General features: G+C 42.4%; 1 protein-coding gene across 2 annotated transcripts in view; it reads left to right on the top strand.

Annotated features, from left to right (window-relative positions):
• The window catches only part of Prpf38a (pre-mRNA processing factor 38A), a 23,637-nt gene extending 5,514 nt beyond the window's left edge, over positions 1 to 18,123 (top strand). Inside the window, exons 3-10 of one of the 2 annotated variants that reach the window (XM_008828432.3) lie at positions 445 to 566; positions 2,439 to 2,524; positions 8,366 to 8,476; positions 12,784 to 12,896; positions 14,789 to 14,815; positions 14,913 to 15,010; positions 15,462 to 15,510; positions 17,745 to 18,123. In XM_008828432.3, the coding sequence (XP_008826654.1) occupies positions 445 to 566; positions 2,439 to 2,524; positions 8,366 to 8,476; positions 12,784 to 12,896; positions 14,789 to 14,815; positions 14,913 to 15,010; positions 15,462 to 15,510; positions 17,745 to 17,787 (649 nt within the window). In that variant the 3' untranslated portion in view covers positions 17,788 to 18,123. Of the gene's footprint in view, positions 1 to 444; positions 567 to 2,438; positions 2,525 to 8,365; positions 8,477 to 12,783; positions 12,897 to 14,788; positions 14,816 to 14,900; positions 15,011 to 15,461; positions 15,511 to 17,744 lie in introns of both variants that reach the window. The other variant, XM_029561266.1, reaches the window with a different exon arrangement.
• Positions 18,124 to 18,134: the final 11 nt, after the last annotated feature.

Below are 18,134 nucleotides of genomic sequence, written 5' to 3'. Positions count from 1 at the left end.
GTCTATCTTTTTCATTTTGTTTCAGTAACATGATAATTCTGCTAAAGGCAGAGATTTCCCTGGTTTAGTTTCCCATTCCATCATCAGAGTTGGTTATCAGAATACTTAAAGAAGAGAAGGTTATACCAATTATAAAAACCAGGAGTGACTGGGGAAGGGATTTCCACCAAAAGAGCAGTGCTCACCGGCTTTCGGCTGGAACTTTGTCAAACAGCACTCTTGCCAAGAACCACGGAACTCTTGGAGCCACCAAGCCATCTCTCCAGTCCCAGGTCTCCATATTTAAACCATCTTCTGCTCTCTGCTACCTTCAGAATTATGACATTCTCATCTGATGAGGAGGAGAAAAGAGCCTATTTATTTGCTACTGTCCTGAGAAAAACCAGTTGTAAAACTCTGAAACGTCTTGGATGACCTGTTGTCTCACTGTCACGTCTTTGTTAGGTATGTCCGCATGTTGGGGGCACTTTACATGAGGCTGACAGGAACTGCAATTGATTGCTACAAGTACTTAGAGCCTTTGTACAATGACTATCGAAAAATCAAGAGCCAGAATCGGAATGGAGGTAAGTATGATGCGAGTCTCTGGACCATTATTTCTGAGCCATTTTTACCTCACTGTATCTCTGCTCTCCTACACTAAATGTTTCTCTTCATCTGCATTATCGTCTACAGCCAGGTCTTCCATCCTTCTCAGTGGGAGCCTTAGCCAAGTTGGCACCTGTCTGCCTCCCTTTGCAGGTGTATTTTATGTAAGCACTGCCTGACATCGGATACGTATTCCACACATGCTCCATCCATGAGATCTAGAAGCTCCAGAATGGTTCATAAAACCTGCTTTAGCCTGCCCAAAGTCAGTTTCTGAATCGTCACAATTTTGTACTATTGCTTGCTTCTCTAGAATTGTATTCTCTACCATAGTATGTAGATTAAGTCAATCTATGTTACTCATAGGGACCCCCCTGGAAAATATTAATATTAGCCAAGGGGGTAGCTACATACCTTTACAAAGATACGCCTTTTGTTTTGTTTTGAGGCAGGGGCAAGGGTCTCAAGAGGCCCAGGCTGGCTCTCTGTGTGGCTGAGGATGGCCTTGAACTCCTGATTCTCCTGTCATTACAGGTACTGTCACACCCAGCTTTTGTGTGTGTTGGGGGCCAGTACTAGGGATTGAACCTAGGTATGTGAGGCAAGTACTCTGCCACTGCTGCATCCCCGGCCCTCAAAAATAAGCCTTTGAAGTTGGTATCATTGTATAAACTTTACCAGTTTAACATCCCCAATACAGGAATCTCAAATCTCCAAAATAACAAAATTATGAGTGCCATATCCCTGTTCAGAAAATTTCAGATTTAGGAATTTTGGCTTAGGGATGCTCTATTTGCAATATACTTTAAGCGTTTATTAACTTATTTACTCATTGAGCCAATATGTATTAAGTACTATTAATAAACCAGATGTTATGCCATAGTAACATGGTAAGTAGATGGAAATAGCCTTGGCCATTATGGTGTGAGTTACTAAAGACATTATGTTAAACTAGGACAGGATTTCTCAATGTTGACATTTTAGGCTAGATAAGTGTTTGCTCTGTGCATTGAAGAATGTTTAGCCACATCCCTGGCTGTGTCCCACTGGACACAAGTAGCACTCTTTATTTTTATTTTTTTGGTCTTTTTTGAGACAGGGTCTCTCTGTAGCCCCAGCTGTCCTGGAACTATGTAGACCAGGCTGGCCTTGAACTCACAGAGATACGCGTGCACCACCACGCCCAGCCAAGTAGCACTCTTTTGAGTAGGGTGATACCAGTGTACAAAGTCACCTGTAGTTGAGAGCCATGAAACCGAGGTAATGTTGCTACGGAGCTTCTAAAGAACTGTCACTTTTTGTGTTATAAAAGATAAATATTCTTTGTTTTAGCATCTTTTTTTTTAATGTGTGTGTGAGCAGTAGAGAGAGATTAAGAGAGATAGATTGGGTGGCACATGTGTGCCACAGTGCGTGTATGGAAATCAAAGCACAACTTTGGGGAGTCGATGCTCTTTCCACTGTGGGTTCTGGGGATCAAACTTGGGTCATCAGACTTGCATGGCAAGCACTGTTCCTTGCAGAGCCCTCTCACTGACCCCTAAAAGATAACTGTTCTTTATTCAGTCATTAGGGATTCATGTGAGAAAGTACAATTAAATGACCTATTAAAATTCAGGGTTTTTGGTTTGTTTTGTGTGGTGGCGCTAGGAATTGAACCGAGGGCCTCATACGTACTAGGCAGCTGCTCTACCACTGACCTGTGTCCCAGCCCATCTCTGTTAATTGGGGCGGCCTCATTCATCTCTTAATCCCTGTTTCAAAAGAAGCCTCATGATTATTTTACATTTTTTGTTACCTAAATCTGTTATTTTCAGGTTGCTTAAACTATAATGATTTTTTTCTTTCAGAGTTTGAACTGATGCATGTAGATGAGTTTATCGATGAACTTCTGCACAGTGAGAGAGTCTGTGATATCATTCTTCCCCGGTTACAGGTAATAGACTAAAGGTTCCTTTATTGCTATGTAGACCAGGCTGGCCTTGATCTCATAGTGGTCCTTCTGCTGTCTCCTGAGTGCTGGGTCTAAAGGTGTGTGTCACCATGCCTGGCTCGAATATTGGTGTTTTTAGAATTAGTGAGCCATGCTATAAAACAAAAAAAGTAACCAGGACTAAGAAAGTGAGCACTTAATTCCTTAGACTTCCTGTTTATTATCCTGCCTTCTCTCTCAAGTGAAGATTGTCTATGAAGCACCCTTCAAGATTGTAACTTGGTTGTTGTTTTGTTTTTTTTTTTGTATTTTGAGGCAGGGTCTTGACTATGTAGCCTTGACTGGCCTGGAACTCACCATATAGACCAGGCTAGTCTTAAACTTGTGGCAGTCCTCTGCCTTCCATGTGCTGGATTATAGGTTTGCACCACCATGCCTGGCTAAGGTTGTGTTTTGTGGCTTTAAAACTACTGTGGCAAAAATACCAAAACAGATGTGATAGCTTAAAGAAAAACAGAATAGGCTATAGTGGGAGGTGACCAAGTAAGAAATTAGCCCAAGTGTCTGTTGTTACAACTGATCTCCTATAGAACCCCATCTATAAAATGGGGCAGTCAGATGCCTTAAGTGGGTTTGCCTTAGAGACAAGGATAGAATCAAGTGGAAATGACCTCAAATATTAGAACCCACATAGCTGCTTTTTTTTGGACAGTTGTTAGCTGTCATGTGGGTGCTAGGATTCGAATCTGGGTCTTTTGCAAGAACAGTCAGTGTTCTTTTTTTTTTTTTAAATATTTATTATTTTTATTTTAGTGTATTGCCTGCACATAGGTAAGTGCACCTGTGTCGTGCAATGCCTGCAGAGGACAGAAGAAGCTGTTGGATTCCTTGGAACTGGAGTTACGGACAGTTGTTAGCTGCCATGTGGGTGCTGGGATTTGAACCTGGGTCTTCTGCAAGAACAGTCAGTATTCTTAACCTCTGAGCCATCTCTCCAGTCCGTTTCAGTCCCTGTTTCAATATCTGAAATTGTAATTTATGCCTCTATGTGTGTGCTTGCTCTCACATACGTGTGTGTTTGTGTGTGTGTACACAATTCAATGGGAACGTGAGCAAAAGATTTTTTTTTAATATTTTATTTACTATTTTTATTTATGTGTATGCATGTATTGCCTGCACGTAGGTAAGCGCACCCATGTCGTGCAATGCCCAAGGAGGTCAGAAGAGGCTGTTGGATCCCCTGGGACTGGAGTTAAGGACAGTTGTTAGCTGCCATGTGGGTGCTGGGATTCGAACCCAGGTCTTCTGCAAGAACAACCAGTGTTCTTAACTGCTGAGCCATCTCTCCAGCCCCAAAAGATTTTTTAAAACTATTTATAGACTTTACTTCCTGGGAATTCATAGTCTGAAAATATAAAATGTTTTAAAATCATAAACATTTTCCAGTTTTGGAGCATTTTGAATTAGGAATGCCTAACCTGTATTCATTGCTGCTTTATTTGTAAAGGCCAGAACTGAAGCAATCCAGTAAGTGAATAGATAGACAAATTATGATATATTAAGACAATGGAATGTTACTTAGCAATAAAAATGAACTGTTGACACACAGTAGGTGCATTGTGAAATAATTATGCTGTGTGAAAGAGGTTTGTTTTTGGTTGTTTTATTTAAGTCTTCATATAAGTTGGGTATTGTGGCTCATGCCTATAAATCCCAGCATAGGGAAGCAGAGGCAGGAGGGTCTACTGCAGGTTCACAGTGCCAGGCCAGGCAAACAAACCAAAACTATATCAAGAAGTAGAGAAGATGCTGAGTGTGGTGGTACACACCTTTCCTGTCACTTGGGAGGCAGAGGCAGGCGAATCTTTGTGAATTTGAGGCCAGCCTTGTCTACATAGCTAGTTCCAGGCCAGCTGGGGCTACAGGGAGACCCTGTCTCAAAAAAGACCAACAACAACAACAAAAAAAGCCAAGAAGAAAAAAAGTCATCTAAGATTTGATACTTATCCAGCATGTACAAAGCCCTTGGTTTGATCTTTAGCACCACAAAAGGAAATAAGCCAGGCCCGGTAGCTCAGATCTATAATTCCAGCTACATAGGAAACTGAAGCAAGAAGGTCACAAGTTCAAGGACTGCCTATGCAGTTTAGTTAGATCTTGTGTCAAAAAGTAAGTTTGGAGTCCAAGTGTAGTGGTGCAGGCCTTTAATTCCCAGCATTGGGGAGGCAGGCGGATCTCTTGTCAAATCAAGGCAAGCCTAGTCTATGACAGCTGGTGCTACAAGGAGACCCTGCCTCTAAAAAAGAAACAAAAACAAAAAGGTAAAAGTTTGGGGCTGGAGAGATGGCTGAGTTAGGAAAGTTCTTGCTTTGCAACTGAGGATCTGAGTTCAGCTCCCCAGAACATACACTGATGATCAGATAAGAGGTGGAGACAGACAGATCTCTGGACGCTCATTAGCCAACTAGTCTGGCCTATGTGGCAAAGTTCCAGGTCAGTGAGAAAGCCCCTGTCTCAAACAAAAGCTGAAAGGGGCCCCAGAGCCTACACCTGGGGTTGTCCTTTGACTTCCACATGGCTGCCTTGCATGTACATACCCACCCACACAGGAATGCACACTTGTACACATCAAAAAAAAAAAACTTTAATCTTTATTTCTTCTTCCCCATTCCTTCACCCTTTCCTCGGGAAGCTAACTTTCTGACCTTCGTCATTGTAGTCTACACTCACTCAAGTTTCATCTTAGTTCAGTTTATTGTTTTGGTGAGGAATCAAGGGACTGAACCAGGATCTTCAAGCATATTCAACAGCACTCCACCACTCGGCTATATCCCCAGCTCTTTGGGTTTTGGTTTTGAGACAGGGTCTTCCTATATAGCCCTGGATAGCCTAGAACTTGCTATGTAGACCAGGCTGGTCTTGAACTTGGAGCACTCCCTGCTTCTGTCTCCCAGGTTCTGGGATTATAAGTGTATACAACTATGTCTGGTTCTTCCTAGCCCTTTCACAAAACAATTATTTTTGGCATTTGTTGTTTTTGAGGCAGAATCTCCCTAAGTTGCCTAGGCTTATTTTGAACTGTCCTGCCTCAGTGTCCCCAGGCTGAGACCTTTACCAGCTCAACCTGGCTCATGTTTCCTTTTGGATGCCACCTGCAACTCGTATCTATTTGGAGATTCTAGTTAGGTACAAACGTAAAGGAATAATTTAAAACTTGGAGGTCATCTATTGTATGACCCCTTTTAGATGATATATCTAGACTAGGCAAAATCGAAGAAAAAGCTGGTTTGATGAGATACAGGAAGAGTTGAGTGAGGAAGGACTACATAATGGGTCAGCTTTTCTGGGACAACTGTTCCTAGGGAAGTAATTATTACAAAATATGAATTTATGCTTTAAAATAGTTGTTTTTTAATTTAGAAAAGTTTAATTATTTAAATTTCACCTCACTGTTTTAAAACTGGCAAAGGGGCTGGTCATGATTATGCCCATTTGTAATCTCAGCAGTTGGGAGGCTGAGGCAGGATTGTGAGTTCAAAGCCAATCTGGGCTGCGTAGCAAGTGTCAGTTCAGCCTGATATACACAGAGATCCTGTAACACCCCCTACCCCAATCAAGTTAATTTAAAAGTAGGGAAATGAATAGATTGCTGGTATGTGATAATTCAGATAAGGACTCATTCATAATTCAGTAAAGAAGCACTTCCTCTACACACAGTTTCAATCCTATAAAATAAAAGTCCTGAAAATGGGTGTGGTGGGTATATCTTTCTTGTTCCATATTGGCTAATGTTGCAGGATATAGTGAAGAAAATGAAATTTCAGAACTGAAAACTTGCTTTCAGTGCTCTATGCTCATAGTATCTTTAGTGGGTTACCTCATTATGGTAGCTAATAGTCTAGAAGTATTATAAAAAGCTGAGTGTGGTGGTACACATGTATAATCTCAGCATTCTGGAGGCTGAGGCAAATTTGAATCTAGTAAGTGGTGTAGTCTGTATATAGTTTAGAAGGAAAGACCACAATTTAAGAATTTATTAGTAAGGTAGGGTGTAGTAGCACACGCCTTTAATCCCTGTACTAGAGAAACAGAGGCAGGCAATCTCCCTGTGAGATTGAGGCCAGCCTAGGGTGGTCTCCATAGCTACTTCCAGATCAGCTGGGGCTACATAGGAAGACCTTGTCTCACCCGCCCTCCCTGCAAAAAAAGAAAGGAAAAAGAAATAGTGTTCATCACACTCCATTGAGGAGAATTGAAATAGGGCTGGTAGCATCACTTGTAAGTTGTGGACTATGTACTGTGTAAATGACTCAAGATTACTTTTGGGGGGCTGGAGAGATGGCTCAGAGGTTAAGAACACTGGTGTTCTTGCAGAAGACCCGGGTTTGAATCCCAACACCCACATGGCAGCTAACAGCTGTCCTTAACTCCAGTCCCAGGGGATCCAACAGCCTCTTCTGACCTCCTTGGACATTGCACGACATAGGTGCACTTACCTACATGCAGGAAATACACGCATACACATAAAATAAAAATAATAAAATTGAAAAAAAAAAGATTACTTTTTGCCCTGAATCTATTCTTGGTAACCAGCCTGTAGGCTATCACTTTAGTTTTTGTGGATTTTTGTTTTGTTCTTTAAGTAGTCTTGCTATTTTGCCCAGGCTGGCCTCAACCTGGCAGTCCTTTCTCAGTTTCTGTGTGCAATAGCACCTGGCTTCAATTTAGCTTTTGACTGATGTCTTGCCCTGACATTAGCAAGGAGTTGTATGGAATGTATTTTCAGTCCATCAGACACAAATACTTTAGTATCTTTTAAGATAATATAGTGACTTCAGACTTCTGAGTCTGCTAAGAAATGTTCTGGATGCCCTCCATGATACAGTCCTAGATCCTAAGCTAGTGATTCTATGACTGTGTCATTTCTCCCCAACTTTTGTTGAAAGATAAGTGAGAGCTAAGTGGCCTTTAAAGAACACTGGCTCTTCTACAGCCATCCACGTAGGTCACCTAACATTCTTCATGTCCTCGGGACAAGAAAATGGTGACTTTAGACTCAGTCACTCCATTTCAGGTTTGGAGCTCACCTTTGTTTCAAGTCTTTAGCCACTCAAATACTGCTAAGCTATACCCTAGAAGAAAATGAAACACGGCGCAGATTGTTTATGCTATACCCAGTTCAAAACATGAACCTCAGCAGCTTCCTGGATTCTGGGTCTAGCAGAGGTTTGGTGTCATGACTCTAGGGCTGGGTCTCTTCTTTGGAACTACCAGCATAATCTCAATCATGAGCTTACTAACCCTTGGATTTTTTTTGTGTGTATGAAGTTCACATTTTTTTAAAGATTATCTTTATGTGTACAAGTTTTTTGCCTGCATGAATGCATGTGTACCACATGCCAGGAGGCCAGAAGACAGTGTCAGATCCCCTGGAACTGGAGTTACAAATGGTTGTTAGCTACCATGTGGGTCCTGGGAACCAAAACCAGGTCTCCTGCAAGCACCAATGCTGTTAACTGTTTAACCCTCTCCCTAGCCCTAAAGTTCACATTTTTGCCTACACAAAAAGACTGCCATTCCAATGACTACAGTATAGTACAGTATGAAGTCACAGGAAACAGAACGAGCTGAAAATGAGCTGTCCCTCTCCAGCATTCTGTCTGCTGGGGAACTTAAAAGAGCATATGGATTCAAGGTATGTTAACTCCTTAGGAAACTCTTGGGCTGTAATAAAATTATTTCAGACCTATTGTCCTATGACTTTCTGTCAATCCCAGAAGCTCAGTGTAGGGCCTTAGGGCATAGAGAAAATGGCAATTACCTAAAACATTATGTTCTCTGCAGAAACGCTATGTGCTAGAAGAAGCTGAGCAGCTAGAGCCTCGAGTTAGTGCTCTAGAAGAAGACATGGATGATGTGGAGTCCAGTGAGGAGGAGGAGGAAGAAGACGAGAAGGTCAGGCTCCCAGAGGTTGTAAGGGCTGGGGAAGGACAGTGGTCCTTTTCTGGTTTGTTTTTTGTTTTGTTTTTTTGGTCTTTTTGAGACAGAATCTCCCTGTAGCCCCAGCTGTCCTGGAACTCACTATGTAGACCAGGCTGGCCTGGAACTCAGAGAGATCCACCTGCCTCTGCCTCCCGAGTGCTGGGATTAAAGGCATGTGCCACCACACCTGGATTTTCTGTTTTGTTTTTAATATTTTGCTTATTATTTTTATTTTATGTGTATGAGTATATTGCCTACATGTATGTATGTGCACCCGTGTCATGCAATGCCCACAGGACAGAAGAGGGCATCGATCCCCTGGAACTGGAGTTATGGACAGCTATTAGCTGCTGTGTGGGTGCTGGGATTCCAACCTGGGTCTTCTCCAAGAATAACCAGTGTTCTCAACCACTGAGCCATCTCTCCAGCCCCCCATGTATGTGTTCTAAATGTTTTGTGTGACATGGAGAAAGCTTCATGTTGTAACAACAGTGCATACTAAAATTAATAGGGTTTACAAGATGGTGATGTTAGAGAACAGTTCACTACAAGTCTATGCAGTGTTACACCAGAAGCAGTAATAGGTGTCTTGGGAGGTAATGTGGACAACTCAGATTGGCAGTTTGCCATAGCTGGAGAGGAAGTACACACCTGATTTATGGATCCTGGGACAGTGCACATGGAAGTGTATCTGAGCCAGTAATTTCCCTTTAAAGCCAGTGCAAGAGGTGAGGCCATCCTCTAAATCAAAAGCCATGCAAAGTAGAAGTGCTTTTCTTCTCTTGGAAATGAAGTATAGGCATTTTTTGTTGTGTTTTTTTGAGATAGGGTCTTATGTAACCAGACGGGCTTGAAGTTGATGTGCAGCCTAGGATGACCTTGAACTCCTAGCCTTTCTGCCTCCACTTTCCAAGTGTTGGAATTTATAGGGGTGTGCCCCATGCCTGTTCTTTCTAGCTCTTAAAAAGCACAAGGATTGGGGCTGGAGAGATGGATCAGTGGTTAATTCTTGCAGAAGACCTGGGTTCGAATCCCAGCACCCACATGGCAGCTAACAATTGTCCGTAACTCCAGTTCCAGGGGTTCCCACAGCCTCTTCTGTTCTCCGTGGGCATTGCACAACACAGGTGCACTTAACCTACACGCAGGCAATACACACATAAATATAAAAAATAAATAAAAATAAAAAAAGCACAAGGATAATTTTATTAGAGTTTAAATGAAAAAAAATCAGGGCAAACAAGCCCATAAATCTTGGCAACTGCCAGGAGGACAGTGAAAAAGAGGAAAAGGCCAGGCTGTTTGTAAGCAGCTACATATTGGAATGCTGGGGAAGGGGAAACAATTTAGAAAAAGAATCAAAGCTCACAGTGTCCAGGAAAGGATGCCCAGAGGTTTTGGCAGGTAAAGGAAAGAAGGAAAAAGATGAAAACAGGGAAAACCGAAAAGTTAGGCTTTTCTAGGGACTCAGAAAGCAGGTGGGCTCAACGGATCTATATGCCTGTGGCTTGACTGCTTTTTTCTCTTTTAAAAAAGTTTTTCATATTTTATTTATTATTTTTATTTTATGTGTATGTGTATTGCCTGCGTGTAGGTAAGTGCACCCGTGTTGTGCAATGCCCACAGAGGACAGAAGAGGCTGTCGGATCCCCTAGAACTGGAGTTACGGACAGTTGTTAGCTGCCATATGGGTGCTGGGATTCGAACCCGGGTCTTCTGCAAGAACAGCCAGTGTTCTTAACTGCTAAGCCATCTTTCCAGCCCCAGTGAGTATCAGTCTTATACTACAGTAGAGACACAATGCCTCCATATACCCATTACTCAGCTTCTAACAATGATCAGCTCAAATCCAACAGTTCATATTATTTCAGGAAAGAATCCCATCTTAAGCATGACTGTATTTTCATCTTCCCTCCCCACGCCATTATTGTCAAGTATTTGGTGCTCCCAATTTCCCCGCTGTCCTAGACATGTTTAAGTAGTCAAACATTTAAATACATCACTCTTGCTTTTTGTATCTTTAAAATATCTTTTATTCTGTAAGCTACCTCTATCACTCTGACAGTTTCTGGTTTGTGTATGAATGTTTTACGTGTGTGTGTGTGTGTGTGTGTGTGTACCACATGTGTGGAATACCCCAAGAAGCCAGAAGCCAGTGTCAGATTCCCTTGAGCCTGAGTTACAGAGAGTTGTCAGACACCATGTGGGTGCTGGAACTAAACCTGGGCTCTCTGCAAGAGCAGCCAGTGCTCACCACCACTGAGCCACTGCTCCAGCCCCTCTTGCAGTTTTTTGTTACCGTATCAAGTCATTCATCGTACATATTTTTTCAGTGTTTTTCTGATTTTAGCCTTGTGATGCTACTTAAGATTCTTATATGTCACAGCTTTCTATTTCCTACAAACTAATTATTAGATCTACAGACTAATTACTGGACCTAGAGGCTTAGCCACATTTGAGAGGTTTCATTTCCTTTGGAATAGAGCAGCACACTACTTCACAGGAGTGGCTGTGTATACCCCTGGAATATGCAGTTTGGCTGTCTCACTTTATTCTTTTTTTTTTTTAAGTTTTTTATTTGGTGTGTGTGTGTGTTGGGAACGTGCGTGCCTTGGCGTGTGTAGTGATCAGAAGAAGAGTTTTGGAAATCATGTGGATTCTGGGGATTGAACTTGGGTTGTCAGGCTTGATGGTGAGCACCTTTACCCACAGAGCCATCTGGCAGGCCCTGTCTTGCTTTTTTTTTTTTTTTTTTTGGTCTTTTTGAGACAGGGTCTCCCTGTGGCCCCAGCTGTCCTGGAACTCACTATGTAGACCAGGCTGGCCTTGAACTCACAGATATCCACCTGCCTCTGCCTCCCATGTGCTGGGATTAAAGATGTGCACGCCCACACCCGGCCACAGCTCACTTTTTATGACCTTAGGATCCACTGATAATCGATGCCTAGATTCATTAGGTGTTCTAAAAATGGTTCTGGGGGCTGGAGAGATGGCTCAGTGGTTAAGAACACTGGTGGTTCTTGCAGAAGACCTGGGTTTGAATCCCAGCACCCACATGGCAGCTAACAACTGTCTGTAACTCCGGTTCCAGGGGATCCAACAGCCTCTTCTGTATGACACGGGTGCACTTACGGATACACATAAAATAAAAATAATAAAATTAAAAAAAAAATGGTTCTGGGCATGGTATAATCCCAGCACAGATGCAGCACACGCGTGCACACACACACACACACAAACACACAAATTGTGCTTTAATCATTATCTAAGTTGATGCTTAAACTTTGGTCAGCAGAGGTACCTTGTTCAATGTGACTTCTGGGATTTCTTGATACATTCATAGATCTTTGAGGCCTCCTTGCTTTTTTTTTTTTTTTTTTTTTTTTTTTTTTTTTTTTTTTGGTCTTTTTGAGACAGAGTCCCTGTGGCCCCGGCTGTCCTGGAACTATGTAGATCAGGCTGGCCTTGAACTCACAGAGATCTGCTTGCCTCTGCCTCCCGAGTACTGGGATTAAAGGTGTGTGCCACGTCCAGCAGCTTCCTTGCTTTTTTATATGATGGTACATATGTTCTAGCCACATTTTGTATAGCGCTGCTCCAGACCTGCCTGAAAGTAGGCATTTCTTCAAGAATACCTCATTTCTTGTAATGCCATGTAATGCACATACCATAATCTGGGTGTTGCTACAGTTTTGATAGAGCTAGGGGAAAATATTTTGAAGATTAAAATACAGGACAACTTTGTATTTAACATTATTGATCTTACATCTATCTTTTCTTTCATATTGGAGATCTGGTTTCCTAAGGAAGTAAGCATTGTTATTTCTTAGTATACTTCCACGGTCCCAAGATGGTAATGTTGGTATCAATAAAAATGGGTGTTGCTACAGTTTTGATAGAGCTAGGGGAAAATATTTTGAAGATTAAAATACAGGACAACTTTGTATTTAACATTATTGATCTTACATCTATCTTTTCTTTCATATTGGAGATCTGGTTTCCTAAGGAAGTAAGCATTGTTATTTCTTAGTATACTTCCACGGTCCCAAGATGGTAATGTTGGTATCAATAAAAAGATTACTGATAGATTACTGAGATCTATTTGTTAGTAGTTTTTTTTGTTTTTTTTTTTTTTGTCTTCAGAAAAGCTTACCTGCTATATAGTCAGATTACTGTATTAGAGATGTACTTTGGAACAGAATGGGGAAGGGACTATAATTTTTCCATGGTTGTCTTAAATAAATCTGTTTCCATCACTGCCTCATCCATCTCCTTTCAAGTTGGAAAGAGTGCCATCACCTGATCACCGCCGAAGAAGCTACCGAGACTTGGACAAGCCCCGGCGCTCTCCGGCCCTGCGCTACAGGAGGAGCCGGAGTCGGTCTCCCAGAAGGTAAGGCTGTAATTGTTGGTCTCTTCTGGGAAGACTCTGAATACTACACCCAGGAATTTGGCTTTCAAGGAAGGAAGAATGTTAGCCTATGGGGAAATGCTTATCCAGTCTATCACCTATCAGCTTTCCATAGAACCACCACCTATAAAATCTCACTAGTTGGGCGTGGGGGCGCACGCCTTTAATCCCAGCACTCAGGAGGCAGAGGCAAGCGGATCTCTGTGGGTTCGAGGCCAGCCTGGTCTACATAGTGAGTTCCAGGACATCTGGGGCTACAGGGAGACCCTGTCTCAAAAAGACCAAAAAAAAAAAAAAAACCCTCACTGTAGACAACTCATTTATATAATTCATTAGTGTACAGCCAGTGAACTAAACTGGGCTCAGATACACAGTTTAGTATGTGTACTCCTGTTTTGTGACTGTTTCCTACTCAGTGTAGGTATCCTTAATGAGGATGGTGAGATCTGCTTTTCTGTCTTCCATCCTCAGCAGGTACTTTCATGCAAGTGCTTTTCCAGTTTATCTGCTTCTGTCACATTTGCTAATATCTCATTGGCCAAATAAAGTTTGGTGGCCAGAGTTCTAAGAGAAGTGTGCTAAAAGTTATGATACATATGTGAGGGAAAGTGAAGAGTAAATCAGAGGTCACTGTGTTTAATTCCCCACACACCCCCCAGGTTAATTTAAAAAAAAATAACTTATTGAGAATTTCATACAGGGATATAAGCATATAAGGTGTTTTGATCAAATCCATGCCCACTCCCTCCCTTCCAACTCCTCCCATATCTCCCCATCACTTTATTCTGATAACTTCATGTACTCTTTTTTTGTTTGTTTGTTTTTTTAAATGGGGCTTTTTGCTACTCTACTTTTTATGTGTTTGCCTGCATGTAGGTAAGTGCACCCGTGTCCTGCAATGCCTACGGAGGTCAGAAGAGGCTGTGGGATCCCCTGGGACTGGAGTTATGGTGGACAGTTGTTAGCTGCCATGTGGGTGCTGGGATTCGAACCCAGGTCTTCTGTAAGAACAACCAGTATTCTTAACCACTGAGCCATCTCTCCAGCCCCAACCCTAAAATCTTTTGAGGATCAGATAAAAGTTTACAAATACTTCTGACATTTTTGGCCTTTGGAACAGAGTATTTTGCTAAGAGGCCCAAGGACATTTTGACTTTTAGCCAAGAAACTGGCTACTTTTCTTTGGGGTCAACACTAACTGCCTAGTGAATTCCTACCTCTTATTCTTATCACACCATCCTCTGAAGAGGTTACCCAGCTTGCAGATAGGAAATCGGTACGCAGACCACTCTGGCTTTTTCCATGCTGAACAGGGATATAGGGTGCCCCTTCAGTGGGTCTATCTAAAAGACTCCCAAATTGCATAACTCTTACCTCTAGGGGGAAAAGAAAGTCCTTGACTGGCAAATAGATATGAAGGAGAAGTAAAGGCAAGAGTAATTAGCATTACAAGTTCTAGACAGGCAACTAGAAAAAAGTCAGAACAGTACAAATTTCAAATGTTCATTTAAGAGTCTATCGGAATTTCCTGACAAGAACTTCCAAAAGCATCCTTCTATTGGGTTCCTCCTCAGTTTTCTTTTGTCTACCAAAGCTGGACTTCAGAGTGATGGATTCAGGATTTGCTTTCAGGCATTTTGACAGCTGTTGGAGTGGTTAGAATCAGTATCAGTTCCCTCTCAAAGGCTTCACCACATAGAGGCAGGATCTGGGTGCTCTCAGGCAGTCCCCCGAGTTCTCAGCCCCTGTGCCAGAGGGAGGCGGGAACTGGCAGTCTGCTGAGATCCCAGCTGCTACACAGATCCAAAGGTTAATTTTTGCAATATACATTAGCCTGTATACTCATCCAGGTTCTTCTCTTCCTCTCTCTCTAGGCGGAGTCGATCACCCAAAAGAAGAAGGTGGGTCTTTAGTTACTTCAGATGAGAGGTTTTTGGAAGTAGGTGGTGGGTGTGTTCACTGCAAAACATCTGCTGGGCTGACCAGTCTTTTCCATAGCCCTTCCCCTCGACGAGAAAGGCATAGGAGCAAGAGTCCAAGGCGTCATCGAAGCAGGTCCCGAGACAGACGACACAGATCCCGTTCTAAATCCCCAGGTATACTATTTAGGCCTTCTGCTGCTTCTGTTTTGATAATGGAATCTAAGAGGAGCACCGAGCTCCTGCAGCGTGAGACACATGCTGCACTGCTACCTAGCAGGAAAGGAGAGGGACGTGGAATTTGAAGTGAGGTTCACATTTAACTCATACTGATACGGTGATGGGATTTTAGATTTCCATCTGAAATTCCAGGAATAAGGTATTGGTCAAAATAATAATATAATTATTATAATACAGTAGTGGTCCAAAACCCAATGTCGTGTTTTGTGAAATTTGCCGTTAAGTCTGAATATATGTGATTCCATTATTGCATTTTCTGCCAAATGTATACCAGATTCGAGGTGCTTTCAGTAAGTGGTATCCTCAGAACAGGCCGAAAAAGTATTACATGAATGAGAGGAATTAAGGGAGGTAAGAGTGTTTCATCCAATGACCTTTTCTTCCCTAGGTCATCACCGTAGTCACAGACACAGGAGCCATTCAAAGTCTCCTGAAAGGTAGGGGTCAAGAATTCTCTGTTTAAGAATTTAATATTGACCTGGGGAGATGGTTCATTGGGTAAAGAGCTTGCCCTGCCTGAGTTCAATCCTGAGCACCGATGGCAGAAGCCAGGTGCGCCTGTCATCTCAGCCACAGGGAGAATCCCTTCAGCTGGCCAGCCAGACTAGCCAATCAGGTGGCTTTAGCATCTCAAAAAATAAGGTGGAATGATTTAGGAAAGCAACCAACACTGACCCCAGCCTTCACATGTGCACACACGTGCATGCACACAAATTAATCTTTATTCAAAAGTTAAAGTCTCAATTACAACTAAGTTGGTCCTGCAATTTTGTTTATGTGAATATTAACAGTTCTTCATTACAAGACAAAATAGGACTTTTTGCTCTGGGCATTACTGGAACGCTAGTTCTTTTGATCTTTTTCCTTTGTAGGATTGTAGCTTTGGACATCAGAGGAGCTAGAGCTACAGAAAACCTAGGTTTTAAGAAAAGACTTGTTTTTATTTCTTTTTTGTCCCTTTTGAGACAGGGTCTCCCTGTAGCCCCAGCTGACCTGGCTGACCAGGCTACCCTCGATCTCACAGAGATCTGCTTGTCTTTGCCTCCTGAGTGCTGGCATTAAGGGAATGCACCACCCCACATGGCTAAGACTTATTTTTATTTCTATTAATTAGTTAGTTGTTTGAGTCTGGCTGGCCTGGAACTGGCTGTGTGGCCCAGGCTGGCCTCAAACTCAAAGATCCTCCTGCTCTGCCTCCCGAGTGCTGGGATTAAAGGGATGTGCCACCACACCTGGCTTAGACTTATTTTTAATTTTGTGTTTTGTGTCTGTATGCATGTGAGTGAAGGTGTCCATAGAGGCCAGAGGCTTCTAGATGCCCCTAGAACTGGAGTTACATGAAGTTGTGAGCCATCCAATATGGGTGGTATAAGCCAAACTAGGGTCCTCTGTAAGAGCAGTACCCATTCTTAACCATTCAGCCATCTCTCTAGTCCAAGAACCAGATTTTAAAAAACTTTACGGTTGAGTCACTTTCATTTGATCAGCTTTCATTAGCATTCCCGGTGGGACATAAGCCATTAACGTACATTCTTACCCTGTGAAGAGGTTCTTTCCTTAGTGGCAAATTTAGGCAGTAATGCCTTACCCAGAGTGTGGCTCTGAGGCTTATTTTTTTTAAGAAAGGGATCTCAGTGGCTCAGTGAATAAAGCACTCACTGTACAAAGGTGGTTTAGATCCCCAAAACCCATTTAAAAGACAGGTGTGACACCACCTATAATCCCAGTACTCCAGAGGCAGAAATGGGATCTGTAGGGAAAATAGCTACTAGCTTCACTAGCTGATCCTTGAGCTCTGGGTTCAAATGAGAGACCATTTCCCTAATTTGCTTTCTGTTGCTGTGATAAACAACCAAAAGCAACTTGTGGAGGAAAAAGTTGACTTCGGTTTATACTTTCAGGTCATAGTCCATCACTGAGGGAAGTCAGGGCAGGAACTCAAGCAGGAGCAGAGGCAGAACATTGGAGGAAAGCTAATTATGGCCATGCTCCCTGGCTCATGCTCAGCTGGCTTTTAGCCCACACCAAGACCCAGATGGTGCTGCCCACAGTGGACTGAGCTGTAGGCCAGTCTGATCTGGACACTCCTCACTTGAGGTTTCCTCTTAACACATGACTCTAGGTTGTGTCAAGTTGATAAAAACTAACCAGCAAGCCAGGCATGGTGGTGCACGCCTTTAACTTGGGAGGCAGAGGCAGGCAGATCCCTGTGAGATCAAGGCCAGCCTGAACTACATAGTGTTCCAGGCCAGCTGGGGTTATTTTAAAAAATGAAAAAGAAAAACTAGCATACTCTACCTAAGTAAAGTGAAGAGGGATCAAGGAAGACATCCAATTTCAACTTTGGGCCTCTACATGCACATATATATGCATGTGCACATGCATAAAAGCATGCACATCACACACACAAATTTGGGCTAGGTGTGGTGGCACACATCTGTATTCCCAGCACTGGAGAGACAGAAGTTCTGTGAGGATTACCATGAGTTGAAGGCTCTCTTGGCTTATGTACATGATGAGTTCTAAGCAAAGACTACATGGTAAGATCCTATCTCAGCCCCCCACCAAAGTATATCTCATATTGACATCATCTATTCATCAGGGTCATCCTATCATAATCATCTTCCTTATCTGCTCCTTAATTTACTAATTTGTACCTGTTTCATTTCAGGTCTAAGAAAAGCCACAAGAAGAGCCGGAGAGGGAATGAGTAATGGACTCCTTTTGGTTCTAATCCAAATGGCCTACTGGTGGCGAGGGTTATCTATTCAAGTGGAAGGATCAAGATCTCCTCTTCAGGCAGCTATGAATATGTTTTTAAAAATCAAGTTTGTTCTTTCTTTTTTTAAATTAAAGAGGTGCTGAGTTTTGTATCTCTCTGAATTATAATCAACACCTTTGAGTTCAATTTTTGACCAAACCAACTAGGACTATTCAGACTTAACAAGAAAGGATTTGGACGTTGGGGAGATTCACAAGAAGGAAAAGATGTAGCTACTTTAACTCTTTTCTTGTTTTATTAAACCTGACGCATTTGCCGGTTTTCTCCAGTTTCTGGTTT

Source organism: Nannospalax galili, unplaced genomic scaffold (genome assembly GCF_000622305.1).
Source record: "Nannospalax galili isolate Female #2095 unplaced genomic scaffold, S.galili_v1.0 scaffold713, whole genome shotgun sequence".
Taxonomy (NCBI): Eukaryota; Metazoa; Chordata; class Mammalia; order Rodentia; family Spalacidae; genus Nannospalax; species Nannospalax galili.
This window is presented reverse-complemented; position numbering and strand designations above follow the sequence as displayed.